At 33.7% G+C, this 25,350-nt stretch overlaps 1 protein-coding gene across 5 annotated transcripts in view; it reads left to right on the forward strand.

Annotated features, from left to right (window-relative positions):
* Nucleotides 1-25,350, forward strand: part of LOC123715633 — a 67,164-nt gene that overhangs the window by 32,341 nt on the left and 9,473 nt on the right. For 2 of the 5 annotated variants that reach the window (XM_045670836.1, XM_045670827.1), the window contains 13 exons: nt 3,377-3,438; nt 16,845-16,981; nt 19,525-19,608; nt 20,169-20,306; nt 20,801-20,937; nt 21,047-21,252; nt 22,058-22,219; nt 22,421-22,574; nt 22,729-22,882; nt 23,445-23,555; nt 23,886-23,995; nt 24,396-24,670; nt 24,944-25,167. In XM_045670836.1, the coding sequence (XP_045526792.1) occupies nt 16,850-16,981; nt 19,525-19,608; nt 20,169-20,306; nt 20,801-20,937; nt 21,047-21,252; nt 22,058-22,219; nt 22,421-22,574; nt 22,729-22,882; nt 23,445-23,555; nt 23,886-23,995; nt 24,396-24,670; nt 24,944-25,167 (1,887 nt within the window). In that variant the 5' untranslated portion in view covers nt 3,377-3,438; nt 16,845-16,849. The remainder of the gene's footprint in view (nt 1-3,376; nt 3,439-16,844; nt 16,982-19,524; nt 19,609-20,168; nt 20,307-20,800; nt 20,938-21,046; nt 21,253-22,057; nt 22,220-22,420; nt 22,575-22,728; nt 22,883-23,444; nt 23,556-23,885; nt 23,996-24,395; nt 24,671-24,943; nt 25,168-25,350) is intronic. The other 3 variants (XM_045670844.1, XM_045670852.1, XM_045670862.1) reach the window with 2 other exon arrangements.

Here is a 25,350-nt window from a genome sequence, read left to right on the forward strand (position 1 = left end):
ACTGGACATAAGAATATACATTTTTAACCTTGAAGATCCTACCTTATGTATTGTAATTATTTACTCAATAAAAGTATTGTAGACTGATGACCTCACAGTGGGACATGGGGCAAGCTTATTCCTCTGGTTATGTGACTCATATCGTACCTCCGAACCTAGATTTTCCATTCCTCCATTTCCAAGGCATTAGAGTATATATATAATTATTTTTTTCTAGCAAGTGGCATAGTAATGGTCAGCTTTATATGTTTGACATCCATATATTTCTATATATAAACAAATAAACTTTCTATTTTATATTATATAAGTTTATTTGTTTTCTAATAAAATATATATCACTATATATTTTATATTGAGATACATAATATTACGCGTAATGTGAGTACTTTAATAAGTAAATGTATTTTTGTGAAACCATTTATTTATATACAGTGGTTAAAGCAATAACGATTAGCCTGCACTTTACGCAGCATGATACAAGTTATTATTCTCTATTTTTAAACCATCAATGGTTCATTAAAGTGTTCAACCTCAGAAAAATACAGTAACAATCACAAAATAAAAACTGCAAACCTTTAGTATAAAAAGCTTTTAAAAATACCGGCACGTCACATTTCAAGCTAACTAGATGTTTGTATGAAACAAGTTTCCCGCCTGTTCTTGTCCTTGACAGCTACAGATAAAAAATAAACAAGCGATTAAAGGAAGTTTTATCCCATCGTCTATTAAATTGACTCCTTTTAAATCTATTTAAATAGGCCCTTATGTCAGTTAGTTAAGTCAAATCTTGATATGAATTAATATTAGAAATATTAACGTCAATTATGAATAGTTTTATCTAAATCGTCCAAATCATTAAAATTAGGTCAAATCGGTGATTAATTTTAGATTTGGAACTCATAAATAATAATGAATTTTGTTTTATAATTAATTTAAGTAACATCTTAACTGTAATTAAATCTTATGAATTAACTTAAATGTTTATTCTTATAATAACTTTATTCTTATATGTGTTTATATATTATATATATGTTGTAGCCAACCTGCTTAATTATTCGTATCTTACAGGCCGCTAGTTAAACGGCGCTGTTTTGTTATAAGGCTATGCTGTTAATTGAATGGCATATTAAGCTAGTTGGCTGCGATAAATACATATGTATAATTTATATTTATTATTTAACATTCGCTCGAACGGTGAAGGAAAACATCGTGAGGAAACCGACATGCCTTAGACCCAAACAGTCGACGGCGTGTGTTAGGCACATAAGGTTGATCATCTGCTTGCCTATTAGATTAACAAATAATCATGAAGCAATTACAGGACCCAGAGCCCAGACCTAAAAAGGTTGTAGTGCCATTGATTTTTTTTTATTTTTTTTTGTAATTTATAATTAGTAGGTTTATATAACATACAGCAAAGACATTACTTGTGAGTATTATCTCTATTCTATTAATATCTAAAATGTTATTAAATTAAGACCGATGTGGCTAAATTGGCGATGGTCACCATTCTTTACGCCCCAAACACTCATTAACAGCTATATTGTTTGAAATAATACTATTACAAACATAAACATTTTAACTGAGTGATTATATTGATTGTTTAACAATAATTGAAGTGCAATAAAAACGTCATATCAATTATAATGATTAATACCGGATGGTCAATACTTGGAATATTTGTATGATGTGACAGACTGTGTGTGTAAATTGTGACTCAATGTTCATTATAATTCAATACACACCAGAACTATGCTCGTTACCTTCTGAGAATATAAATGGATAGCCGTATTTGCCATTTTCATCTAATAAACGCTTTGGTTTGAACTTATACAGTCATTTCCGTTATTTTGTCTATGTTACTATAAAATGTTTTGTATCTGTGACCATTTTGGAGCAAAATATCGCTTTCCTTATGCGCTACGCTGAACCTTGATTGAATTACCGGCAAAGCAAAATTCATTTTCGGCATTTTTTTATCCTTTCCATTTTTATGTACATAAACGCTTTGGTATGAACTTATACAGTCAATAAAATACCAAAATTGCTTTTCAGCATTATTTTGTCTCAACTATGTGGTCTCCTTTTCACGTGCTTAGTAGTCTTACAGAAAATTACGCGTTAACGGGAAAAGGATCATTTTGCGCCGTATAATAGCACTCTTAGCACAGGTTTTTTTTAATGTAACAGGGGGCAAAGGGGCAGGAGGCCTGAATCTGAATTTAAGTGATTTTGACACTCACATTGGCAAAAAGCTTGCAAGTGCATTACCGGCTTTTTAAGAATTGGTACGCTCTTTTATATTTGATAAAACTAAGGTAAAATTCGGTAAATTTTTAAGAAAAACATAATTTTATAGAAAACCCATTTAATATACTTAGTTTTAATCAATATTTTTCGAATGTAGTATACTGAAGCAATTTATGCTTAAAATTATGTTTAAATGACTTGCATTTACTTGCAAATATATAAGAATTATTATTACAAGCACACTTTACGTGGGTGGAACGAGTTTTTATTATGTGTTTTTTAGTCTATATGACTAGAAGCATTTTGATTAACATCATAGATAAAAATCGATGTATTAATTCTATAAAAAACTACCGTAGCGTTATTGTTCTTCTGTCATCAGCATACAAAGCAGGAGCGATACACTTATAACCATTGTTTTGATAACGGTTGACTTTTTATTTCTGTATTGAGATTCAGTTTACAACATTACAATTCAATAGCACTTTTTTTGTTTATAGATATTGTACTGCTTAATTTGCATATAATCTATTTTGAATCTGTGACATTTGATAGTTTAAAAAAACGCACCCAGACATAAATATATCTACAAGTTTTTGTGCATAATCTGTAGGTTGACGTTTGACAGCTAAGATTGTCATAACACCGTACCCAAATGAAGTTCGCACATTAGTGTAGCCCTAATCTGTAATACATAGTTTATATAAATGAATTAGACGTTTCAATCTGTGACAGTTTACAAAGACTTTTTGTTTTTAATAAATTTTTACTTCTAAAGATAACAGACTATCTTTAGAATGAACTCAAAGCAACACATTTTGAATAATAGTCGCGACGCCGCCGTCATACCTCTATTGCGTTCTTACTTTAAACTTTAACTTTTTAACAACGTGTCTGTAGGCTGACGGCTGACAAAAATGCAAGCATTTATTATACAAATATAGCGCAAATATGTTTTTTTAATATTCTACGTGCTTTTTTTTTATATGCTCACGGAAATTTTGGATTTATTACGTTAACACATTGTTTCTACGTACTGTTTATGCTTAAGGCGCAGATTAGCGATTCCAATTCATTATGTTATCAACTTTAATTTAAGTTATTAATTATAAAAAAATTGTTTCAGTTTTAAAACAATGTGACCAAGTTGTTTCCACCACAACGTACGACAATTTTCTAAAGTACGAGGTAAGTTTATTCATCATAGATGAGTAAATAAGAAGAGATGAGAAATGTACGGACAGTTTTTTCTTATTATTAACACTTATTGTAAAAAACAATAGGGTAACTTAAGTAACTGACCCCTAATAAGGATTTATAAAGAAAAGGAAGGACTTCTAGGCAACCTGAGGAAGTTATAGGGAAGATGTAATAGCAATCTATGCGGAACCAGAAAAACTAAAGTGCGAAACTATGTTACCAAAAATTAAATTACAAAATTTAATAATTTAATGTTTACCTCCTATTATTGACTATTCCCATAGAGAAACGTGGTATATGCATAGAAATTTTTATTTTTCTCTATGGTTAAACCAGCCAGGCACATTTTTGAGTGTAAAAATAATATATCATTAACATGCCTAACATACAGCAAGTTTTAACAAGTGATTTAATTCCGCTCACTTGAAAGTTAATTCCCAGCAAATTGTGATAATTGCGGTTAGATTTATATAATTATGACATGGCATGTGGGCGTTTTTATAGAAATTATTTTATACCTTGATATCATCAGCGCGTACAGTACTGCTTAATTATCTTTATATATATTAAAAAGGAAACAAGTACTCTAGTACTACAAAGAAGGTCAACAGTCAAAATTACATTCTTATAAAAAGGCCGTTTAATATATACAGAATATGATGATATGGTATTTTTATTTTAAGACATATGTCAGATGTCAAATCAAACAAAGTAGATAATACATGTAGTAATTATAATATTATTAGCTATTGTTAACCCTTCATATTGACACATTAGTATCTACAATATTACCGTGTAATACCGATTCTCCTCAAAATTGTCAGCCTTTAAAAAAGCGATTGATATTTTTTTAAACGAGACCATTATTCCTTCATACGATTCACTGAGAGAAATAGAATTTATTGTAAATGATATAAAGGCCAAAATTGGTGCCTAATGTCACGGAGTAGAGAGTGATAGAACATAGAATACATATAGATTTACGAGTGACAGTGACATTTAGAAGGCGGGAAATTTAAATGTATTTGACAACGTTAAGTTTATTCATATGTCATTTAATTATAAGATGAAACAATTGCGTGTTTTTCATCAAATACAAACAATTAAATTATTAAAAAGTTTATTTCAAATTGAAATCAAACTAAAAAAATGTGGTAACACAAAGGTCTTAGAAATTCATCGAAAATATTTTATACGAAAGTATAAAATGTCTAAATAATATCATCTAGATTGCAACATTGTGGCGTACTATATTCACGCAATACTCGACTGTGTTACTATTACTCATGTGTTATATTTGCCTGATGAATCAAAACTGTTTGGATTTAAGGCAATCGCACGATCGCTCGTTATACAGGACATTTCAATGGGGATATTCATGAAAATACTGGATACTTTATTTTTTCCCTTTTTTACATCTTCGTGTAAATAATATTGTCATACCTTGTATAAAGGAGCGACCACTTTAAAGTTGTAAATATCATGGTATCATGGTATCTAATTATTAGTTGAAGCAACATTCTTTATTTAAATTTGCTTTCTTTGATTTTATAAAGATGGCTGTTCAATTATTACTATCGGTACAGTTGTTACCTAGACCCAAAATATATCTACAACTGAAGCTTGACAGTGTTCATCTCCTAAAGCTCGAAAGCTTATATACCTTTCTATCTGAAAAAGTATTTTTGTATTGCATTTATTAGTGCCATATGTTATAAAACATCGGTCTACATTAATCTAATTTTTATAAACCCAAATCTTCATGATTATAATTATGAAGTATATTGTCCAGCGGTATCTCTATGTAGACCGATGATTTATAACATATGGCACTAATAAATCAATAAATGCAATACAAAAATATTTTTTCAGATAGAAAGGTATATAAGCTTTCGAGCTAAAGGAGATGAAAACTGTTAAGCTTCAGTTGTAGATATATTTTGGGACTAGGTAACAACTGTACAGATAGTACTAATTGAACAGCTATCTTTATAAGATCAAAGAAAGCAAATTTAAATAAAGAATGTTGCTTCAACCAATAGTTTATTTTAATTGAGAATATTTTTGCTTAAACGCGTACTTAATTGGCAACATGTTCATGTAAACAAGGGAGAAACTACAAAAACACATTTATCAACGTTACTTAGCTGACTGAGATAAAAAGCTATCAAGTATGTGTGAAAAATGTTAAGTACACAGTGTAATCAGGTTTTGTTCGATAAAAACGGGATTTAGTTGAGGTTTTGATTTATTGGGACGAGTTTTTTTAATCAGTACTTAAGGCAACAAAGAAACGTAGCTTACGATGCCATACATTAAAGTTTATAGATATAACCGGTGCTTTTGGACGAAGATTACTATCGAATAACTATTGTAACTAAAGAGAAAAATAAATTTGTGGCGCTACAACCTTTTTAGAGCTTCAGATTTCGTGATAAGCCTGAAGATGTTTTCCTTCACTGTTGGAGCGTAGGTTAAATGCACACATAGAAAGAAAGTCATCAAATTTAACAGAAGGGATTGAACTTACGACCTCTGCGTTGAGAGTCACACACTGAAGCCATTTTTTGCTTTGAAATTCTACCTTATTTTATTTCGGGCCCTGAAATGGTTTAATGCTTCAAGAAAAGGATGCTACGGCTATGCCGATCACTCGACATGGCGGAGATTTTAAATGACTGCAATGGACTTAATTAAAAAAGAATCTGCACTGTGACATCATTTAACATTACGTCGTCATTTATCTAGCCTTTAGTAACCTAATTTACTAAAAATGATATTTAACATAAAAATGTGTCCAATAACATTACATACAATCTATTAAACTCAAACTTTGTTTTGTCCTTTCAAATCTTCTTAATAGGCCCGGGGTGTCAGGAAGTTGAATAGTCCCTACATTCACGTGTTGCTGGAGCCTTTGTTCGTGGGCTCCAGGAACCTTTTTGATAGGTTACGTCCTCTAATTCAACGTTCCAATGGAGGTCATCATTCTGAATGTACCACAAAGCATTTAATATTCCCCTAGCGCTTCGTTTTGCAGGCGTTGGATTATTTAGATTTGGACTACTTATTGGTACACTACAGCGATACAAGTAGTAAATAAGATTTCTATCGAAGTAGTCCTATTTGTTTGTACATTGGCTGAGTTCACAAGACCTGCTTGTTATGTTATTAGTTATGAGATCTATATTTAAAGGTATTGTAGAATTATCGGTCTTAGTATTCCTATTGTATAAGTAGTAACTGTTAAGATATAATAATACGCAGATATCCTAGAAAAACTCATCGTGACTGGCAAAGAGAGTGGAGGCCACCAGACCTCGAGGCCGGATCAAGAAAAGGCCATTACGGGCTTTAACCGTTTCTTGATTTTCAGCCGTTCCTAAGATGGTAAGCCTTCACCCAGGAACAGAGGATTCCCGAAGACAGGCGAGAGTCGCGGTTGTGCGGCACCACTAACACGACCTTCTGAAATGAAAAGTGCGACTGAAGAAATAAATACAATGGACTAATTAAAAAAAATATATATATTTTTGCTTTCATAAGTATACGTGACATTATTTAACTGATTCTGGCTTATGGTACAATTATAAACTAGAGGCTACTTCATCGTTCTAAGCCCTTACAATCTGACCTAAAATCAGTAATACCGGTTTGAATTGTGTAAGATATTTGCAACAGTATGTCACTCGATTACTCATAACTGGTTTCAGTGAGATTAATTAGAATAAATGCGAGAACTAGCTATTCATTTTAAAATGATATGAATCTGTATTTTTTAATCTAGTGGAAAGGGTATATGCGAGGTGTTGGGTTTGAGAGTGCAACTATCATCTGTGGTCGTAGTTTCTAATACCAGCTGTGCACCAATGGATTTTTCTGTGTGGGCATTTAACACTGACTGCGGTGAAGACATGGTGAGGAAATCGGCATGCCTGAGACTCACAAAGCCGACGGCGTGTGTGAGCCACAGAAGGCTACCTTACAGTATATAATTTTTTTACACCAGGTAAAAACTGAGAACCTATCAAGTCTTTTGATCCAAGTCATAAGTAGCAGTAATAATAATGCTCCCCTACAGCCTTTTAAATCGTTCTTATAATTCTAGTTTTGTCTTTTGTGATTGTGTGTCTTATATACTATGAATTGCTGTTTACATTTTCGTGCCTTTTTCTTCTTTAGTCCATTATTTCCAAGAACATCCTTTAATCCCACATTTGCAAATATGGCTACAAGGCTTTTATGACAATTGCATATCACAATTAGACATAAAAGACATATCTTTGAGCAATATTTTTACTGTATCATCGAGTTGTCTGTAGAATTCCTCAATGACTTCCTCTGGCGCTTTTAAAGTTGGAGCATATATAATAACGATGTCAGATTTTCAGAGTCAAGTGTTATTCATTTACTCCCGTGAATCCCATATCTGACCGGTTTATTTCTTGAGATACGGCAACCCCGTTTCTACTCTCATTTTCCCTGAGAAATGCAGAGTGTATCCATTAGGACTCGTATAGAATCCAGTTCCTCTCATATGTATTTCTGGTAGACCGAGAATATCCATGCAGTTCTCTTTTTGCTCCTTATCTATGGTCTACTTTTATCCGGGCTGTAACTGTAGCATGCCTCTGGCGTTCCAGGTTCCTATTTTCCTTTTCTGGCACAGTCTTGTTATTTGTATTACCAGTAGCATTCTCTTCACACTCAGCCTGGTAATCTTTGTGAGCCTAATATTGATTATTTTTAATTTTTGTGTCGGATGTGATTAACTGTTTGTACTAAAAGATCACCACGATAACAAAAGCACTGTCTTCGGCACTTTGAGATGATTTGAGAAATAAACAGTACTCATTCGTCTCTTTCAATCAAATTGTGTTTATGCTGAGTTGATAAGAGAATATAGGATTAGTTTTTAAACGTATTAAGCAAACAAAGTTCGTATTTAAGTTGACATATATCTTTTAACATTTTAAGTAGAAGACGAAGACAAAAACAGCTTAAGCCATATCTTTTGTTACAAAACAGCAGGTTACATACATAATGAGAATACATAATACATTTGACTAAAAGTGAAAGTAACAACCAAAAATGTAAAGAGGAGGTCGTATTACGTCAGACAATATTGATCATTATTAGCTCTTATTGTCAGGTGATTTGGTCGAATATCGCTCGACAAATTAGAGCTGTGGGTTTCAAAGGTTATGTGTGTTTTGGCTTGCACAAAATGTGGCGTTTTTAATAATAGTGAATCAGAATGCTTTATGTATTAAGTAGCTTGTATAACTCTCTTTGAAATTTGAATGAAATAGGAAAAAACTATAACGTAAGCATTAGCGCTAAGATTGACTCCAATATGTCAAAAACGTATTTAATTTTGTAGTAACACTTACATTTAGGGTAAGATTCAGAACGAGACCTCAGTCTTAGGTAATAGAGAAAAGAAATGAATGCACTATGGCATAGATTACTGTACATACATCAATATAAAGTAAAAAATACATAAGTATATCTTTGTGTATAAAAGTAGTATATATCTCTGGCAATGTGAGTGTCTTATGTCCAGCCCGGTATCACTTATCACCAGGCGCCCCTTGTTGTATAAAAAATAAACACACAGATACATTTTATTTAGCAACATCTTCCTTTCCAAGGTTTAAATAACATTATTCTTATAATGTTTCAATGTTTCAATGTATAATGTATGTTTTATGTGTTTTGTTTGTTTTTTGTCTGTGTTACGTTACACCGTTACAAGTTGTTTTAATGGTTTATATACATTTAACTAAGCGTAACTTAATTTATTAGGTACCGTATTATCGCGATTATGATTAGTAGTTTTTTTAGTATAATAATAAAGCAAAGTAGTATCCCAACGAAGCTGAGGTTTTCATGACTTTGGCTATTCTTAAAATTTATCTACTATATAAAATTCTCGTATCACGGTGTTTGTAATCAACTCCTCTGAAAAGGCTCGACCAATGTTCGTGAAATTTTGTGTGCGTACCGGTTAGGTCTGTGAATCGGACATCTATTTTTAATCCCCATAAAAGATAAATCCATCCGTAGATATTTTTATTTATTTATTAAACATTTTTTTTTATGATACAGCGTACAATACATACAACACTTAACTTTCACCCTTTTTTCGATCAACCCCTATTTTTTTTCATAGTAGACAGTTATTTATATTGAACTTAAAGGAATGTTTCCTAGAAACAATATACATGGCTAAACAACGTTACCCGGGTCAGCTAGTGTAAAATTTTATTTTACAGTGGCTCTACAACCTTTTTTAGGTTAAAGCCTCAGATTTCTGTATTTGTTTCATGATCATTTTTCAATCTAATGTCTACTTTTTGAGTCTAAGGCAAGCCACTTTCCTCACGATGTTTTCCTTTACCATAAGAGCGAGTGTTAGAAAAAAGTCCATTGGTACTGCCGGGGATCGAACCTACGACCTCAGGGATAAGAGTCGCACGCTGTCACTGAGCCAACACTCATCGTCTATATAAGATATGAGTATGGTCAGAAAGCGTTCGAAGAAGCGCCTTAGTATCGAGAACATAAGCGAACCATAACAGGCATTTTTGATTATACCTAATTTGCTACTTTAAACATATATCTCTAACGTATAAAAAAAATGTATTCAATTTTTTTTATCTCTAACGTATACTGTAAGCAAGATTTTAAACTAGAAATCCAAGACTGTAATTTGTCGAAGTACTTTTCACCTCACGTAAAGATTTATAACTTCCTTTTAAGAGCTAGGCGTGAATTAGCAATTCCTAAGCATTCCAGCAGTATTATTAAGCAATGGTTGTGGGTGCAATGTCATCGCCCACTGAGCTTCTATTCACATGCAAAGTGCTCATAAATAAGTAGGCCCTCTTTTCACGAACAGGTTAACAGCTTGATACACGCGAGTCGGTCGTGTCCACTGTACTTCCACGTCTATCAAGAATTTAAAATTACTTTTCTGTGGTTTTATTTGAATTTTTAGTACTGTTAATCGAAATTAATTTCATTTTTTATCATTATATCCTAACTGGCCGATATGTGGTATATATATAGTGTAGTCGTTTAAATATCATATGCATCGAAGATTGATTGATTGATAGTGTAGATGACGGCATGTAATAACGTTTCAATTTTCATGCTAAGGAAATCCTATTTACCTCAAACATTGAGTCATTAATTATTAACAATTGGAAAGCTTTGTCACGCCAATGATCGATGGAAAAAGAGAGAGGATAGGGAAGAGACGAATACATAAAATAGAGACAGATAGACATGAAGCAAACAATAATAATAATTAGGAAGAACAACTTTTACTTGAAACTGGCATAAAGTTAAAACGATTGCCATTATATAAAAAAAGATGAATAACAAAGGTAGCAATAAAAATGTATAAACTTAAAAGAAAATGGGCGGAGCACATGGCAAGAGTAACAAAGCATTAAAGTCGTGCCCAAGGCAAAAGAGGAAGAAAAATTAGACGGAAGATAGGCTAGATTAAGGAAACAGCAGGTGTACAGAGAGTGACATAGTGCAGACAGGAATGGCGGGCTTTGGATGAGGCCTTTGCCAAAAAAGGGCACACCTAGGAATGAATGAGATGATAAATAAATGTAAAAGGCATTTATTGACGTGAAACTTCTTTATCGGCGTTGGAAATAAAATTACCGTCACATTTTTCGGTTACGCGTCACATTTTTTCCGTTACGCGCTGTCTTTTTCTTGTCCCTACCACAGTTGATTCGAAGAGATTGAAGCTATTGATAACAAAAATATATTATAACGAAAACAATGATAGATATAATTCTATAACAATTAATGAAATTTTGTAATAAGTAGGAGTAGTAATAAGGTAAACTGAAATAATTGTATTATTTGTATGTCTATGATAATAAAGCCTTTTGTTAAACTTTATCTAACTTAACTTTATTGAACCAATTTCTGTAATGTTGCATTTTTCGAAAAATAAGGTGATAAAGAACACGCGCATATTTTATTATTATTATTATTATAATAGTATAAAACTTACGTACAATGTTAACATGAGACAGATATAACAAAAATTTAGCATCGCTTCTATGTAGGCGTATAGCATGATTTAATCTTTGCTCTAAAAACGTAGCGTCTCTGCCTCGTGTATAAAATCATTAACAAATAGTTATGCTCATGCTTACGTGTAAATTTGATTTGTGCTAATCGAGTTACATTCCTGTAGCGGCACATGAATTTACATTAAAAATTTATTGATTTTACTAAGTCTATTTTGAATATCAGTTCAAAACAGAAAGACAGACTCCTTTTCTCATGATCGAAAATCAATGAATATTTATTTATTTTATAAAAGTTTTGCTGGCTCCAGCATGGTCGCATGCTCTCTGGGAGGACTTAAGACGTCGGTTTTAAGTCAACCCAGAGGTCGTACGTTCTATCCCCGCCTGTACCAATGGACTTTCTGTCTTTGTGGACGGTTGACATTTGCTCACCCGGTGAAGGAATACATCGTAAGAAAACCGGCTTTCCCAAGACCCAAAAACGGCGTGTGTATAAATATAAATATGTCTAAAAGGCGAGTGATATAATGTTATGGCAACATTTTGGAAATATAGCTCTGGGAAACAGTGAGTAAGAGATCAATTTCAGATGAATTAATTAATATTTTTAATGCAATTTATGTTAGTTGCGTTTTTAAAATGGCAGCATAAGTCACAGTACGGCTGCGCCGGGCTTTATTTCATCTCAGAAACAATTAAGTGTAAAAAAGACATAAGTGTTGATAATTATACTTAGTATTCCTTAATGAGGTGTTCTTAGATGTGCTGAAGGTTTACGAGTCGCGTTTTTCGCACATTTTTCTAAAGGCATCGAATTCTGTGGCCTGCACACACACACAATATAATCACATTACAATATATGTAGCTATTTATTATAGAAAGTGTTTTTTTATGCAGTAACATAAGATTACGTTTTCTGTTTCATACGCAACAATTTATGTGTTTTGGGTTTAAATAATTCTTAGACTGCAAGAGTGATAGTTCAATGACACTGCGTTAGTTAGAGTCTGTAAAGATAAAATAAAAATAAAATATGTATATAAGATACAGGTATCACTTATTATGCGTCATTAAATTTGAATCAGTAGACGTCCCTACTCATTGGCAAAGAAGAGGGTGTAGGCCGAGAGTAAAAGCCGGCGTAAAAAACTTTCGGTACTCTTTTAAAATAGCAAATCATCAAACTACATTTATTTTGAAACAAATTTCGCAAATTAATTAGAAGTAGCCTGTCTAGCACCAAAACAGGCCCTTTTATCAACTAGATAATCGTTAGTAAGCCTTTTTACACAGCTTTTCTTTAATTTATTAAATGTCAGAGAGAAAAGAGCCTCTGGGATTTTATTAAAGGAGAGTATCCCTTTTCTCAAAAAAGAATGACTAACTATAGATAGTCAGTCTAGTATGGGGAAATTGCAGCCTGCGTTTGTGCCGAGTATTAACATTGTGCGTATGTTCTATACTAGTAAACTTATCACTATTTATGTATATGTTACCGGAAATGTATGTAATCCGTCATTATATACATTCCCTCGGAATTGTATATAATTCCTAAAATCGCACGGAAATGTGTAAAAGCATAGCAATCGAAAATGTAAATATTTAAGATATCAATGGGTATGCGGGGATAGCGAATATACATACATCATTTTTTCATAAATATATTGCGAGGGAAAGTATATTTATCTCTCAGAGATTCACTACATTTTAAAGTATAGATTGCACTAAAGATTGTTAGATCAATGTATTCTGCCCCACAGCGACCATCTAAGATATTAACTTATACATTGATTGTGGATTAGCGTGGAGGCACCACATCGAATGTAAAAAGCAGGAGCTTCAGCTAAAGTACAACGGCCTATACTGGATGCTAGGAAGAAACTCGAGACGTTTTCTAGACAAAAAAACTCCTTATATATAAAGTCATCCCCATTTGGACATATGTCCATCCAACTGTGGGGCCGCGCAAATGATACCTACATAAATATACTCCAGCGTCAACAGAACAAAGTCCAAACCATGGTACATAACCAACGGCGAAGTTCACGAACACCTTGAAATGAGAACAATCAAAGAGGAAACTGGCAGATTAATGCAAAGATTGATTAATCTGTCACACGAACGAACTAGCTGACCAACTCACCATAGAATAATATGTGAGACGACTAAAATGTCACCACATTCTAGAGCTTAAAGACCAGCAGTAGATGAGTAGATCTATCTAAAGGGAAGCCACTCCACACGACAGTACCACAGAATAGGTTCGTTTAATGCAAATACCCGCAGAAGAAAAAAAGAAGCTAGAGTCTGTGCGGCAAGAGAAGGCGTGGCGTTTATTAGTATAACGTCATTCCGCGAAGACAGTATAATTTACTGGGTCATTTCATTTATTCACAAAAATTATATACCTTTAATAATAACTATCAAGATGATTGTCGTACAAGCCGTTGTGTCGTCGTCATCTCGAAAAAATAATTGCCACAATAACAGAGAGCATTTTAAGATGCTCATACGAGTCATGTGTACCATAGGAGAGTCGTAGCACCTTAATTGATATATCGCGTTTAAGATATTTAGGAATCAGGTTGATCAAAGCAAATTTTGAATATCTTCTGTATAATCCAGGCAACACATCGTACCATTTGTCCCTCCTATCAGAAGAACGCGTTTGGCCAAAACTCACACAACAGATTGAGCATTCTGATAAACGAGCTAGGTCTGGATATACATACTTCTCTTCACACTTTGCAATCTATTTTCCTTAAGTGTTTTTAATAAATTTTATCACTTCATGTTTGTTATCTCCGAAGGGATCCCAATTATATTCCCAAGCAGGCGCTTGATTGGAATCCGCAAGGAAAGCGGAAGCGTGGCTGTCCAAACAAACCTGGCGCCAAATACTTGCAAAGAGAGCTGGAAAGACTTGGAGCGAGGTGAAACACGAGGCTCAAGACCGAACACGATGGAGACTCACTGTGAACGCCCCCTGCCCCATCTATGTGTTATAGGACAAGTGTTTGTTATGTGTGTTTTTTTTGAGTGCCAATGTATCAGTATGCCGAGAGTATGCAAGCTTTTGTTAATAAATAAATACATTGCTGACGTGTTGAAAATGGTAGCGGCCTCAAATTCCGTTTCGGTTATCTTTCCACGATCTAGCTTTTTAGTAGGTGACTGTAACATTTCACACCCTAACCATATTACAGTAAACCACTTATGAAAGCCTTAATTTGCACGTGTTGTGCCAAGTTTTTGTTAATTTATTATGAGACATTGCCCAAATGATCGTCGTATTATAGATGGTTGAAAAATTATTGATTATCCAATTTTCAAAAGATAAATTGATTTTTGTTTTAATAAGGTTTTGCTTATTCGCTTGTAATACGTCATTTTTTTACTGAATTGCACTTAATCTTATCATAAGACTAATACGTGCTCTAGTATTGCCTATTTTCCTGTATGGAGTAGAAACGTGGCTATCTTGGCTCTGAAAAGGCAAAGGATTGATGACTTTGATATGTGGTGCTGGAGGCGATGCGGATGCTAAGAATACCGTTTAATCTAATTTATTATAGAAAACATACATACTAAAAATTATTTTAACGTCTCACGCATTCATCCTGCTAAACAACTATTTCCAAGAGTAGTAGTCGGAACATGCATACTCCTTTTTTAAACTTATAATAATAAACATTCAGTACGCAGAGGATCATTTGGCACATGCCGCCAAAATTTATGGTCAGAACAAACAAAAATGCGATTCGCCGGTCGTCGAACCTAAAACCTTGGTCATACATATTTTTGGTCATTTTAATAAGTTTATTAGCTTCTCGTAAGTGTCAATGAACTTAAAAATACCTTTGCTAGAAATATAAAGTAATTAGTAATTAACTACAATTGTTTTCCCTAATTCATAGGCCTATATTGTAAATTTAAAAAAAAACTTAATCTAGTTTCAGGAGCGATCTGTTTCTGTATGCTGTTTGATGTATATGACAGCGCTCATGACGATATTGTAACTGTGTTTTAATTTCGATTTCAATATAAACTGCGGGTTCTTCGAGAAAAGAGCGTACCAATCCTTAAAATCCCGGCAACACTCTCGCGAGCCCTCGAGCATTGAGAGTATCTATGGCCACACTTTTTAATTAAAAAGTAATTTATAAAAGTTGGTAACTAACGATGGAACTACGTCCGTCCATATTCTTAAATCTAATTTTGCTACGAAATTATTTAAAGTGCTTAGAACGAATGATGTGAAAACTTACACAATATATACATTACTTATTATATAATTAAGAATAGAGCTATATCTTCAATCTGCGCTAACAAATCACTGCGATGCTGTCATAACGTGAAACACGCGTACGAAATTATGGCGGCCGCTAAGGGTATATACAACTTTTCGAAAGTAGCTACTGGGGCCTGTGTGCCAGTCTGTGGTTAGACTGGCCCGTACTGGACAGTACATCTTCCTCCACAAGTGAAACAGTCTCTCAGTTCTTGGTTTAAATTTGCCTCAAGTATAAGCACGAGACAATCATACTCCGTAGATTTTGTTATGGTATAAGTTATGAATGTTTAAAAGAGCTCTTCTAATGCAAGATTTATATATTTAAAAAAACCAATTTTTTATCTTTTTAGTAGCTATATACCAACATATGTTATGCTATCACATAGAAATTGTTCGTTATTCCGGAATAAAAAAGTTCTATATAGAACTAAGATTTTTCTCACCATAAAAACATTCTTATGAAGAACACGAATGAATCCAGGCGTCTTCAAATTTGCGCTTAGCAACATGTTTTTTTTTATTTTTATGATAAAAAATACATTAAATACATGCAATTCCTAATTTTCAGCCTTCTCCCATTATTTTTCATTATTTCTTACATTTATTACGTACGTATTCCGACATTTCTTTAACGACTTTTATAAGAGGGGTTGTTTATGTCTTCAATGTTATAATTACGGTAAATTGTCATAAAATGAATTAACAGCAGGATTTCAGGAATAATATCTTATCTTACGGTTAACCGTTATAAAATGTTACTTACTGACACTTAATATAACTGTTCCGCATCCTTGAAATGTCTAAGTCTGATCCATAAAATGTTATGGCCGTAACAACTTTAAAGCTTGCTTTGTTTGTAATATAATCTTCTCTATGGATATGTTATCTCTGCGCTCTGTAGTGTAATTATTTTAGTTTAATAGAGTAATAATAAGTTGCAGAGGCACTAGAATAAAATAGAGAAAGATAAGGCAAGAGAACATTTATCAAATCGTTGTTCGAGCTGTAAAGATCAATTAATCTTGTTTCAGTAAGCATGGCGTTGTTCTGGTGTATATTGGCCGGTGTCTTGGCTGCGGTGCAGGCGCAGTCGAACTATGGGTCGCAGGCCAACAACGTTGAATACCAGGGAGATGGTCTGCCCGAACAGACTGTGCTTGATGGGAAGGTAAACATCACATTTGTTCTTTTATTTATGGTGACGCTCATTATTGGCTGAAACAAAATAAAACGCGATGGTAAAACACTCACTGTACATGTGCAATGTGGGGGTGCCCCACATAGGGGTAGTAATTACACGATTACAATATTTTAGAGGTATAGTTTAGCATGTGGACACGAGAAAATAAGTATTTAGAAACCATCTTTTGTTATTTAAGATATGTAAATACTCCGCCTTCAAAGGCCAGCGCGACTACTATTAATGGGTGACCATGGCTGCCCTTTTTAGGCGTCCCATAGGCTTGTATGCCCCTCTATACTATAAAAAAAATTATTTAGGGCTGTTTTGTAGGTACACCAAAGAGAATTGTCCTATTTTTCCTTCAATTACTTTTTTACAAATCACTTTTTGTCTGTATGAAACTTGTAAACTAAATTTTAACAATATTTATTCAAAAGAAACGTTTTCTATAAAACATTATCAAATTAGTGTAAAACAAAATGGCGTCGCGACTTTCATACGCTTAAATCTTCTAACGTTGTTCTGGCTGATAGAGTTTACCATTCACATATATTTGTTAAAAAAAACTACTTTAATTAGTAACCATGGTAATCATTTTAATTAAGTGATGTCCAACTTTTATATCTGCGTAGTACTACGAACATTCAAAGACTTAGTATAATACAACTTGTCTAAAGAGAATAAAGACCATTCAATGTGTTATCAGATCGCATATAGAAATTATTCAGTATGTCTTAACGACTACGATACATTGTCTCGACAATCACAACTCACAAACGGACCGCGCGACCACGAATAAAATACGTATTTGCTTTGGTTCCATTGACATACGATATATCGTAGTTGCCTATAATATTATAGCTGTCATATTTTTTTAATACATTTCTTAACGGTTGTCTGTAAGAGATTATTGCTGTTACTTTTAATTTTATTTAGTTATGCATTTCTTGCTTTACCCTTAATATTTTTTTTAGTTGGGTCGTCTGGAAAGAGATCGCTTGTTAGGTAAACGGTCGCCCGTTGAATCAGTAATAATTTGTTTTTTTTTAAAATTTATTTTAATGTAAAGTTTTAGATATTTTTTCAGTTAATTGATAATACATGTTATTACTTAATTATTGTATAAATTAATAAAAATCCAGTTTTAGGTAAAGACGTAAGTTGTTATTTTTTGTTTTATGTCAATCGTAAATTCTATCAGATAGGACAAAGTTAGAAGATTTAAGAGCATGGACGACGGGAGGCCATATTGTTTTACACTAATTAGATAATATTATACATAAAACCTTTCTTTGGAATCACTGTCTTTCATGATATTAGGTTTATTTGTATAATAAAGACGAAACTTTGTTCTATAGTTTGTTAGGACACGAGTTTAAGATATTTATTTCTTATTAAGACCATTACAACATACACTTACATGAGAAAATATACTAATACAATATTACGTTTATTAATGAATTGTATATAACACAGTAAACAAAGTGCAACAGCTGACAAGAAACATAAGTCTTATCAGATAAAGATATAGCAATTTTTAACAGTTTGTAAGGAAACTGACAAGAAACAACAACAATGAATATATCTAACTAATAACCCACAGATCTGTAATTTATTGTCAGTCATAAAACACGCCAAACTAAGAGGCGTAACACAGTTGTCAACACAACACAACTGCGACTAAAACTAACTTGCAACAGTAACGAACGTAGGCTATTAAATAGTATGTTTGAGGTTTAATCTTGCTGTTTCCATTTCATCATTACAATTACAACAATTTTCTACCCGTTCGTTAATGGAAACACACCCCAATAGATAACCGCGGGCAAATAATTAGCCAGGCTGGATTTATCGAGGCAGTCCGACAGACCGCTAAATATAGTGCTGCACCTATAGTCTCAACGCAATTATAACTCTAGGTACATCACTAGTTTATCGAAGCCGGCTACATCGTCGATCCTTTAGCAATAAAATGCATTATATCACTAGCTGTATTTATTGCTTTAAGTTTAAGTTATAAGTCCACATCGGGTGGCTTTGTGTAAAATTATATATGGGGTTTATTGGCCACAATAATGTATAACAATGTCCTATCATCACATTTGGCCCTACTTTCCGAAGGACACGTTATGGCCAACGACCTGCAATAACGAAATGCGTTCCCATTTATTTAATTTTGGTGTTATGAATGTGTTTGCTAATAAATGTCTTATCAGACTTAGGATATTAAATTTTACGGAATAATTTTATTAATATATAATGTAACGATATGTGTATCAAAATCATTTATTCATATAGGTAACATTATGTACACTTATGAAGTTCAAAAAAGAATTACATAAGTGCCACTGTTTTTGTAATAGTGTAGACAAGCCTTCGCGATAAGGAAATAAATAACTAATGGGTAACACGGTGTAAAGTCGCAGTTTTATTTACCATCGCAGCAGTAAATTATCATGAGCGAGTCACGGTTCGTCATTAAATGATCTTATGAATTATCTTAGTTCAAGTTTATTTTTTTCTTTCAGGTGACGAAACTGGATGATCTCAGTCCAGTTATATTTTTAAATCGAACGAGGGCGGCGTTAAACTGCGCTGCTGGTTCTATGCAGGTGAGTTTCAGAATTAAATATTCAAACCAACACGAAAGAAGAAAGATGAAATAAAACACGAATCCAATGCACATAATCGATTAGCGCAATTTAAATGGACTTGAATAGATATGTAAATAATAATAAAATATTAAGTCGTCTTTAGGTACTTTTAAAAGAGATATTTAAAAATTAATGAAAAATAATATGGAGACTACTAAACCTAAAATTAAATTAACTTTTACTTTAGCTTTACAGCGTGCGTGGTCATGGTAATGTGTAAAATTAAATCTGACAATTAATTTCGTCATAAATCGTGAGTAGTGCCTAAATTATTACTTCATGCGTATTTGCTAATTATTTTTAGTAGGCGCTAAAAATGTCATGTAAGTTTAAGTAGATTTATTTAAAATTTGTGTGGTTCTAATAATGCTGTTTCTCTTTAAAAAACTCCAAACTCGCTTACGACAACTTTTAACTTATACTGGTGAGTTGTCAAGTAGATTTTTGACTAATTTACTCCTTAAAAAATAATTTTCTTCAATCTGAATGAAATTGTTTTTTTTTTTATATTTTTCCAGATTGAACTGAAATTTAACGAGAAATTCTACGGAATTGCATACGCAGATTTCGACAGAAACTCCGCGTGCCAGGTTGCTGGTAAGGGTGCAAATTCATACAAACTCGAGCTTCCATTAAAAGGATGTGGAACCAAACAGGTAATTTATTGAAATTAATACAAATGATTAAGGATCTAATATTTTACAAGACATGAAACACTACTTAGGAGATAAAGTAAGTTTACAATATGAATCATAATAACTACAAAAGTAGTGTATAGTTTTTTCTTCTTATCCTAATATCCAAGCTTCTTTAAGCACCGTTGATTGGAACCCCTTCACGGGTAGAGGCCTCTTTAAGCCTTTCCTAATTACGTATGTCCATGGCTTTCTTTATTTTTCGATTCCTGCTAACCTTTATTTTTGCTGCGCCTTCTTCTCCCATTTCGATCTCGTCCTTTCATATAGTTCCTCCAACTTCTATCTATTTTAGGGCATAATGTTAATTTATTTATTGTTTAATTACAAAATTAACTTTTTTGAGTTTAGTTATTTTGTTTTTGTATGTGTATTGTACAGTATGTGTGTAATGAAAAAATATTCATTTATAATTAAATTTAGTGGTAACTAAACTTAAAATACATTTTTTGTAGGACCCATTGCGCGTTTTCACGAACAACATTGTGGTTCGTTTCCATCCAGGCTTGGAAATGGATGGTGATGAAGTTATCACAATCGTATGCAGATATCCGCCACCTATCGTGCCTGTTGCTAAGCCTTTTATTGCGACGTAAGTAAAGGCTTGACTTGAAATATATTTATACGCCTTTCTTGGAACATCTTAAATAATTATCAACTCCTAGTTAAAACACCTTGAAACGCTGAACTTTATGTTGCAGGCCAGAAGCAGCAGGCCCATTACCAGCCAAGGCACCGTTAGCAGGCACGCATATACTTATGATCATCTGCGCCATTCTCTTCTTGACTCTTCTATTACTGGGTCTCGGCGTCTCCTATTTATGTCTGCGTAGGAGAGCTCTCCCCGTGCCAAGAAGACTTATTGATGACTCCTCAGCTTCCATCATTAGTAGAGAGAGTATTCAAGGTGGGTTAAGTACCTAATTATGGTAGGAAACATTCGCAGTTTACTAAATATAAACAAAAGATATTGCCAGAAATATTTACATTAGGTACACGACAAGGATAGAGGACATTACAAAGAGAATTCATTTCATTCACTGCAAGTGGAGATGGACAGGACACACTTTGCGAGGAGCTAAGAAGTGGAGTTTTTACTTGACTTCTTAGCTCTTTAATGAGTTGGTACCCAAAAACTGGAAAAAGGAAATAAGGCGTACAGTACAGAAGATGAAATATAACTGGTTGCAGGCAAGGTTTGGTAAAGAGTGGGGCGAATAAGGGTATAATGGAAATGGCAAACAGATTTAAGTTTTGTCTTTGGTTAACATAGCTTTTACACATTGAAAGAAAACAATTTTTTTATACAATTATATCCAAATTAAAACTCCTAGACAAACAATCCGCGAAAATACACACCGCGAGTCATTTCTGCAAAAACCCGTCATTTTATAGTCGATACCAACTCCGGGGAAATAAATACAGATAACACAACTTTCTCTACAGCTGTGATACTTTTGACATTCAACACCTTTTGTCTTCAGTCACCGTGACCACGCACGCTGTAAAGCACGCGAAACGTCGGAAAATTTAAAATTATGTTATGTTATGTATTTGTTTATAATACAAATAGCTTTAATCCGGTTAAAAAAATTTTTTATTTTTATATTACGGTTTTTTATATTTGTTTTTTTGTTGTATATAATTTATGTTATAAATTTTAGTAAAACGTATCGTTATAATAAAAAAGATATATTATTGTGTGTCAACAGAAGTAAAGATACCCCGAGCTCACCCAGTTTACCCGGTGGCTGCCGAAAGCGCCAGTGTCGCATCAGATACCATTCCTTCAGACTATCCGTCGGAGACTCCAAGTGAAGCTGAGCATGCGCATGTAAACCCCAGCTTCTTGGTTGACGAGTATCAAAGTGAAGGTAAATTGTTTTATACTAAATGACAGCCTCCGAGTCTTTTTTAACTTATATGGCGTAGAATCTGGAAGGATTTGGAATTTTAAATATAATAATATGATCAATATCCAATTGGTAAACTTGACATTTTATGAAATTGTGTTATCTATATGAATGAATGATTTTTGACTTTGACTTTCAACATCTAATCGTTTTTTAATATAGGCTACAATGATTTGCAAGAGACGACACACGCTCACTCTCGGATCGCTGGCGCGCCACCCGCCTTTGATGTCCGCGTGAGAGTTCAGCGACCTCCAGCTCCACCATCGCCACAATCTACCATCACTACTACCGAAGTGGATGGCGGAAGTATGAGGTAAATTGTAAATTATTAAAAAAAAATTGAATAAATTAACAAACCAGTTTTATGGAATTACTCTTTTTTTATCCATGAAGACGATGAAGACCATATCTAGCTCTGTCTTAATTCAATTATCTGATCTTTACATTAAACACATTCATATCATCAGGCAAACGCTAATAGAGGAGCATGAGCGTCAAGAATCAGTTCGTACGATGTCACCCGGTGCATTGCCGTTACCAGCGCGAGCGGCGCATGTGCAGCCTCCCGAACGACCTCCCAGACCACCTGTACTGTACACGGAGGTTCAGAGAGATCGACAGGTTAGTTATATATAATAAGTAATATATAGAAATAGAAATACTAATCCTTTTATACAATTACAACATAAAATGTTCAATTAATTACTTAAAATTAATGGCGGAAAAGTTGAAAATAGAGATGTTTTTCATTATATCTAAATAGTCTATGAATATAACATATGAATAAATATACTGCTGACTAATTGTACACAATTTACTAAAGACTGCATGAAAGCACAGATATTGTTTGCACACCACAAATTTAACCTATAACGTTTCGTTAATAATTACCATATCATAGTCGACTAATAGTTTTATGTATAAAAAGGCAAAATCTCCATCAATTAGGATTATAGCTCAATAATACCGCATAAATATTATATATTAATTATCAAAAGACAAATAAGATATTATTCTAATTCAAAGAGTAAAAAAATATATATTTTATTATATACCTAGAAGAAAAATAATGATGAAACATCAGAAATCCGGACCACTCAAGTACAATACTTGATCGATTTGTAATGTATACATAAAATAGTTTACCATTTCATTTGTCACCCATCAATTTGTCACTAACCAGGAGTGGGCTCGCCGACCGCGGTCCATTATTTCACTCAACACAGAGATGACAGACACTCACTCTGTCACCGAAGTCACTGATGGTTCGCATGCTAGGATGTTCCATATTAAGGTAAGGCTAACTTTCATCTTGTGTTAGGCATTGACTAATAAATTAATGACTAAATAAATATATTTTTTATATGTCTTACCGATTTATTCTGGCAACTTAGATTAAGTCATAAACATTTTTGTTGAAAGAATTTGACAATAGCGGAAACAAGAGAAAGAAGACTGATAAAAAGAATAATAGGTATTGCCACGCTTCAATTCTTAGACTGTCTATTAAATTGTGTAAACGAATATGTGTAGTTATGTACTTCGAATCGAGATCTCATTATAGTTAGAACATTTCTGAAATGATATCCAGTAGAAGTTTGTTAAACTTCAATCGGTATTGTAGAAACCACCTCCACCGCCTCCAATGGTCCGGGAGCGTCTGGAGACAGAAGAACAAGAAATGCTGATGGAGAGCCTCGAACCTATGCCAGAGACTCCCATCATGGCTCCAAGGTAAGAATGTTGCCTCTGAAATTCGTTCGATAATATGAATTAAGCCTCATTTAATCCTTGAAACATTCACCCATCTTTATAAAATATTCACGCACTTAAATTTTAAACAGAGATACTTATATATATAGTATAGGCCTTCTTCAATTAGCTCCTTCTCTTCTTCTCTAAGCTCGTCAGCCCACCGTGCAAGAAGGCGACCTGTCTTTCTTTTCCCTGGTGACCGTTTCCACCTTGTTACCTTTTTGTCCGTCTGCCATTGTTCAAGCGAGTGGTGTGGCCCGCCCGCCAGTTTTGTGATAGTACATCAATACCTTCTGTTATATTTTTTATTTCTGTACTTCTTATTTATTTCGTACGATATCAATGTTAATTCAATTCTCACGATTGTTTTTGATTCCAGAAAACCCGAGATTACATCTCATGTAGTTGACGATGTCTTCCTACGAACGATAACCGAAAAGAAGACGATAGAAGATATAGAGCGTCATAAACGGTTGGTGACAGAGTACAAACAAGTCCCACCACTGGCACCGCAGTTCGATGTCACCATTCGGAACCACACATTGCCTGATGCACAATGGGAGAACTTCTCAGACATCAGCTCAGCATCAGGAATGACACTCACACCGAAAATGGAAAGAATGCCGATGTCTTTGCCGCCGCAGAAATTTATTGGTGGGCTTTAATTTGACTGTATTATATACTTGTATTTCCTACGTTTGTGTACCTACAATAAGGATGAACATATTTAGGTATTTAGGTATGCTTAGCGGATATAACATTGGCCATAACAGTGGTGAGAGAGGTGGAGGTTCTTTTCTTTAGGTCGAAGGAACAGTACATCACTCTCTCAATAAATTAATATTATATTGTTGTATATAATACCGTATATATAGCGTTATTAGTTAAATTCTCTTCTTTTTCTTAATTACACCAAATTCCTTACAGGAAAAGGCGGCCCCGACCTTTTCTCTCCCGAACTTATAAAGCAAACAGCAACCAACTACCACCAGTCCCCCGACCTTCCACTGCTACCAGAGTTGCCACCAGCTCGCAACCCACTCTTCCGGGAAGAGGATGATGACGACGTACCGGAACCAACTCCAGCACCTCCTGTTCCCACGAACTGGAGTGTTCTAACACGTGTCTTGAAGACGGAAGCACAGAATGAGGTATGGTCTTATATCTTAACTTTAACCAAGTAGAAGATATGACAACAAGATCCATTCAAATCTAATCTTATTATTTTTTATCTTTAGACAAAGCTTTGCATATTAATCTAATATGCGTTTCTATTACGTAATATTAGATATACCACAAAATCTTGTCGGCGTTTACTGTGTGAAACTGTTGTG

This window comes from Pieris brassicae, chromosome 1, assembly GCF_905147105.1.
Source record: "Pieris brassicae chromosome 1, ilPieBrab1.1, whole genome shotgun sequence".
In the NCBI taxonomy this organism is placed as follows: domain Eukaryota; kingdom Metazoa; phylum Arthropoda; class Insecta; order Lepidoptera; family Pieridae; genus Pieris; species Pieris brassicae.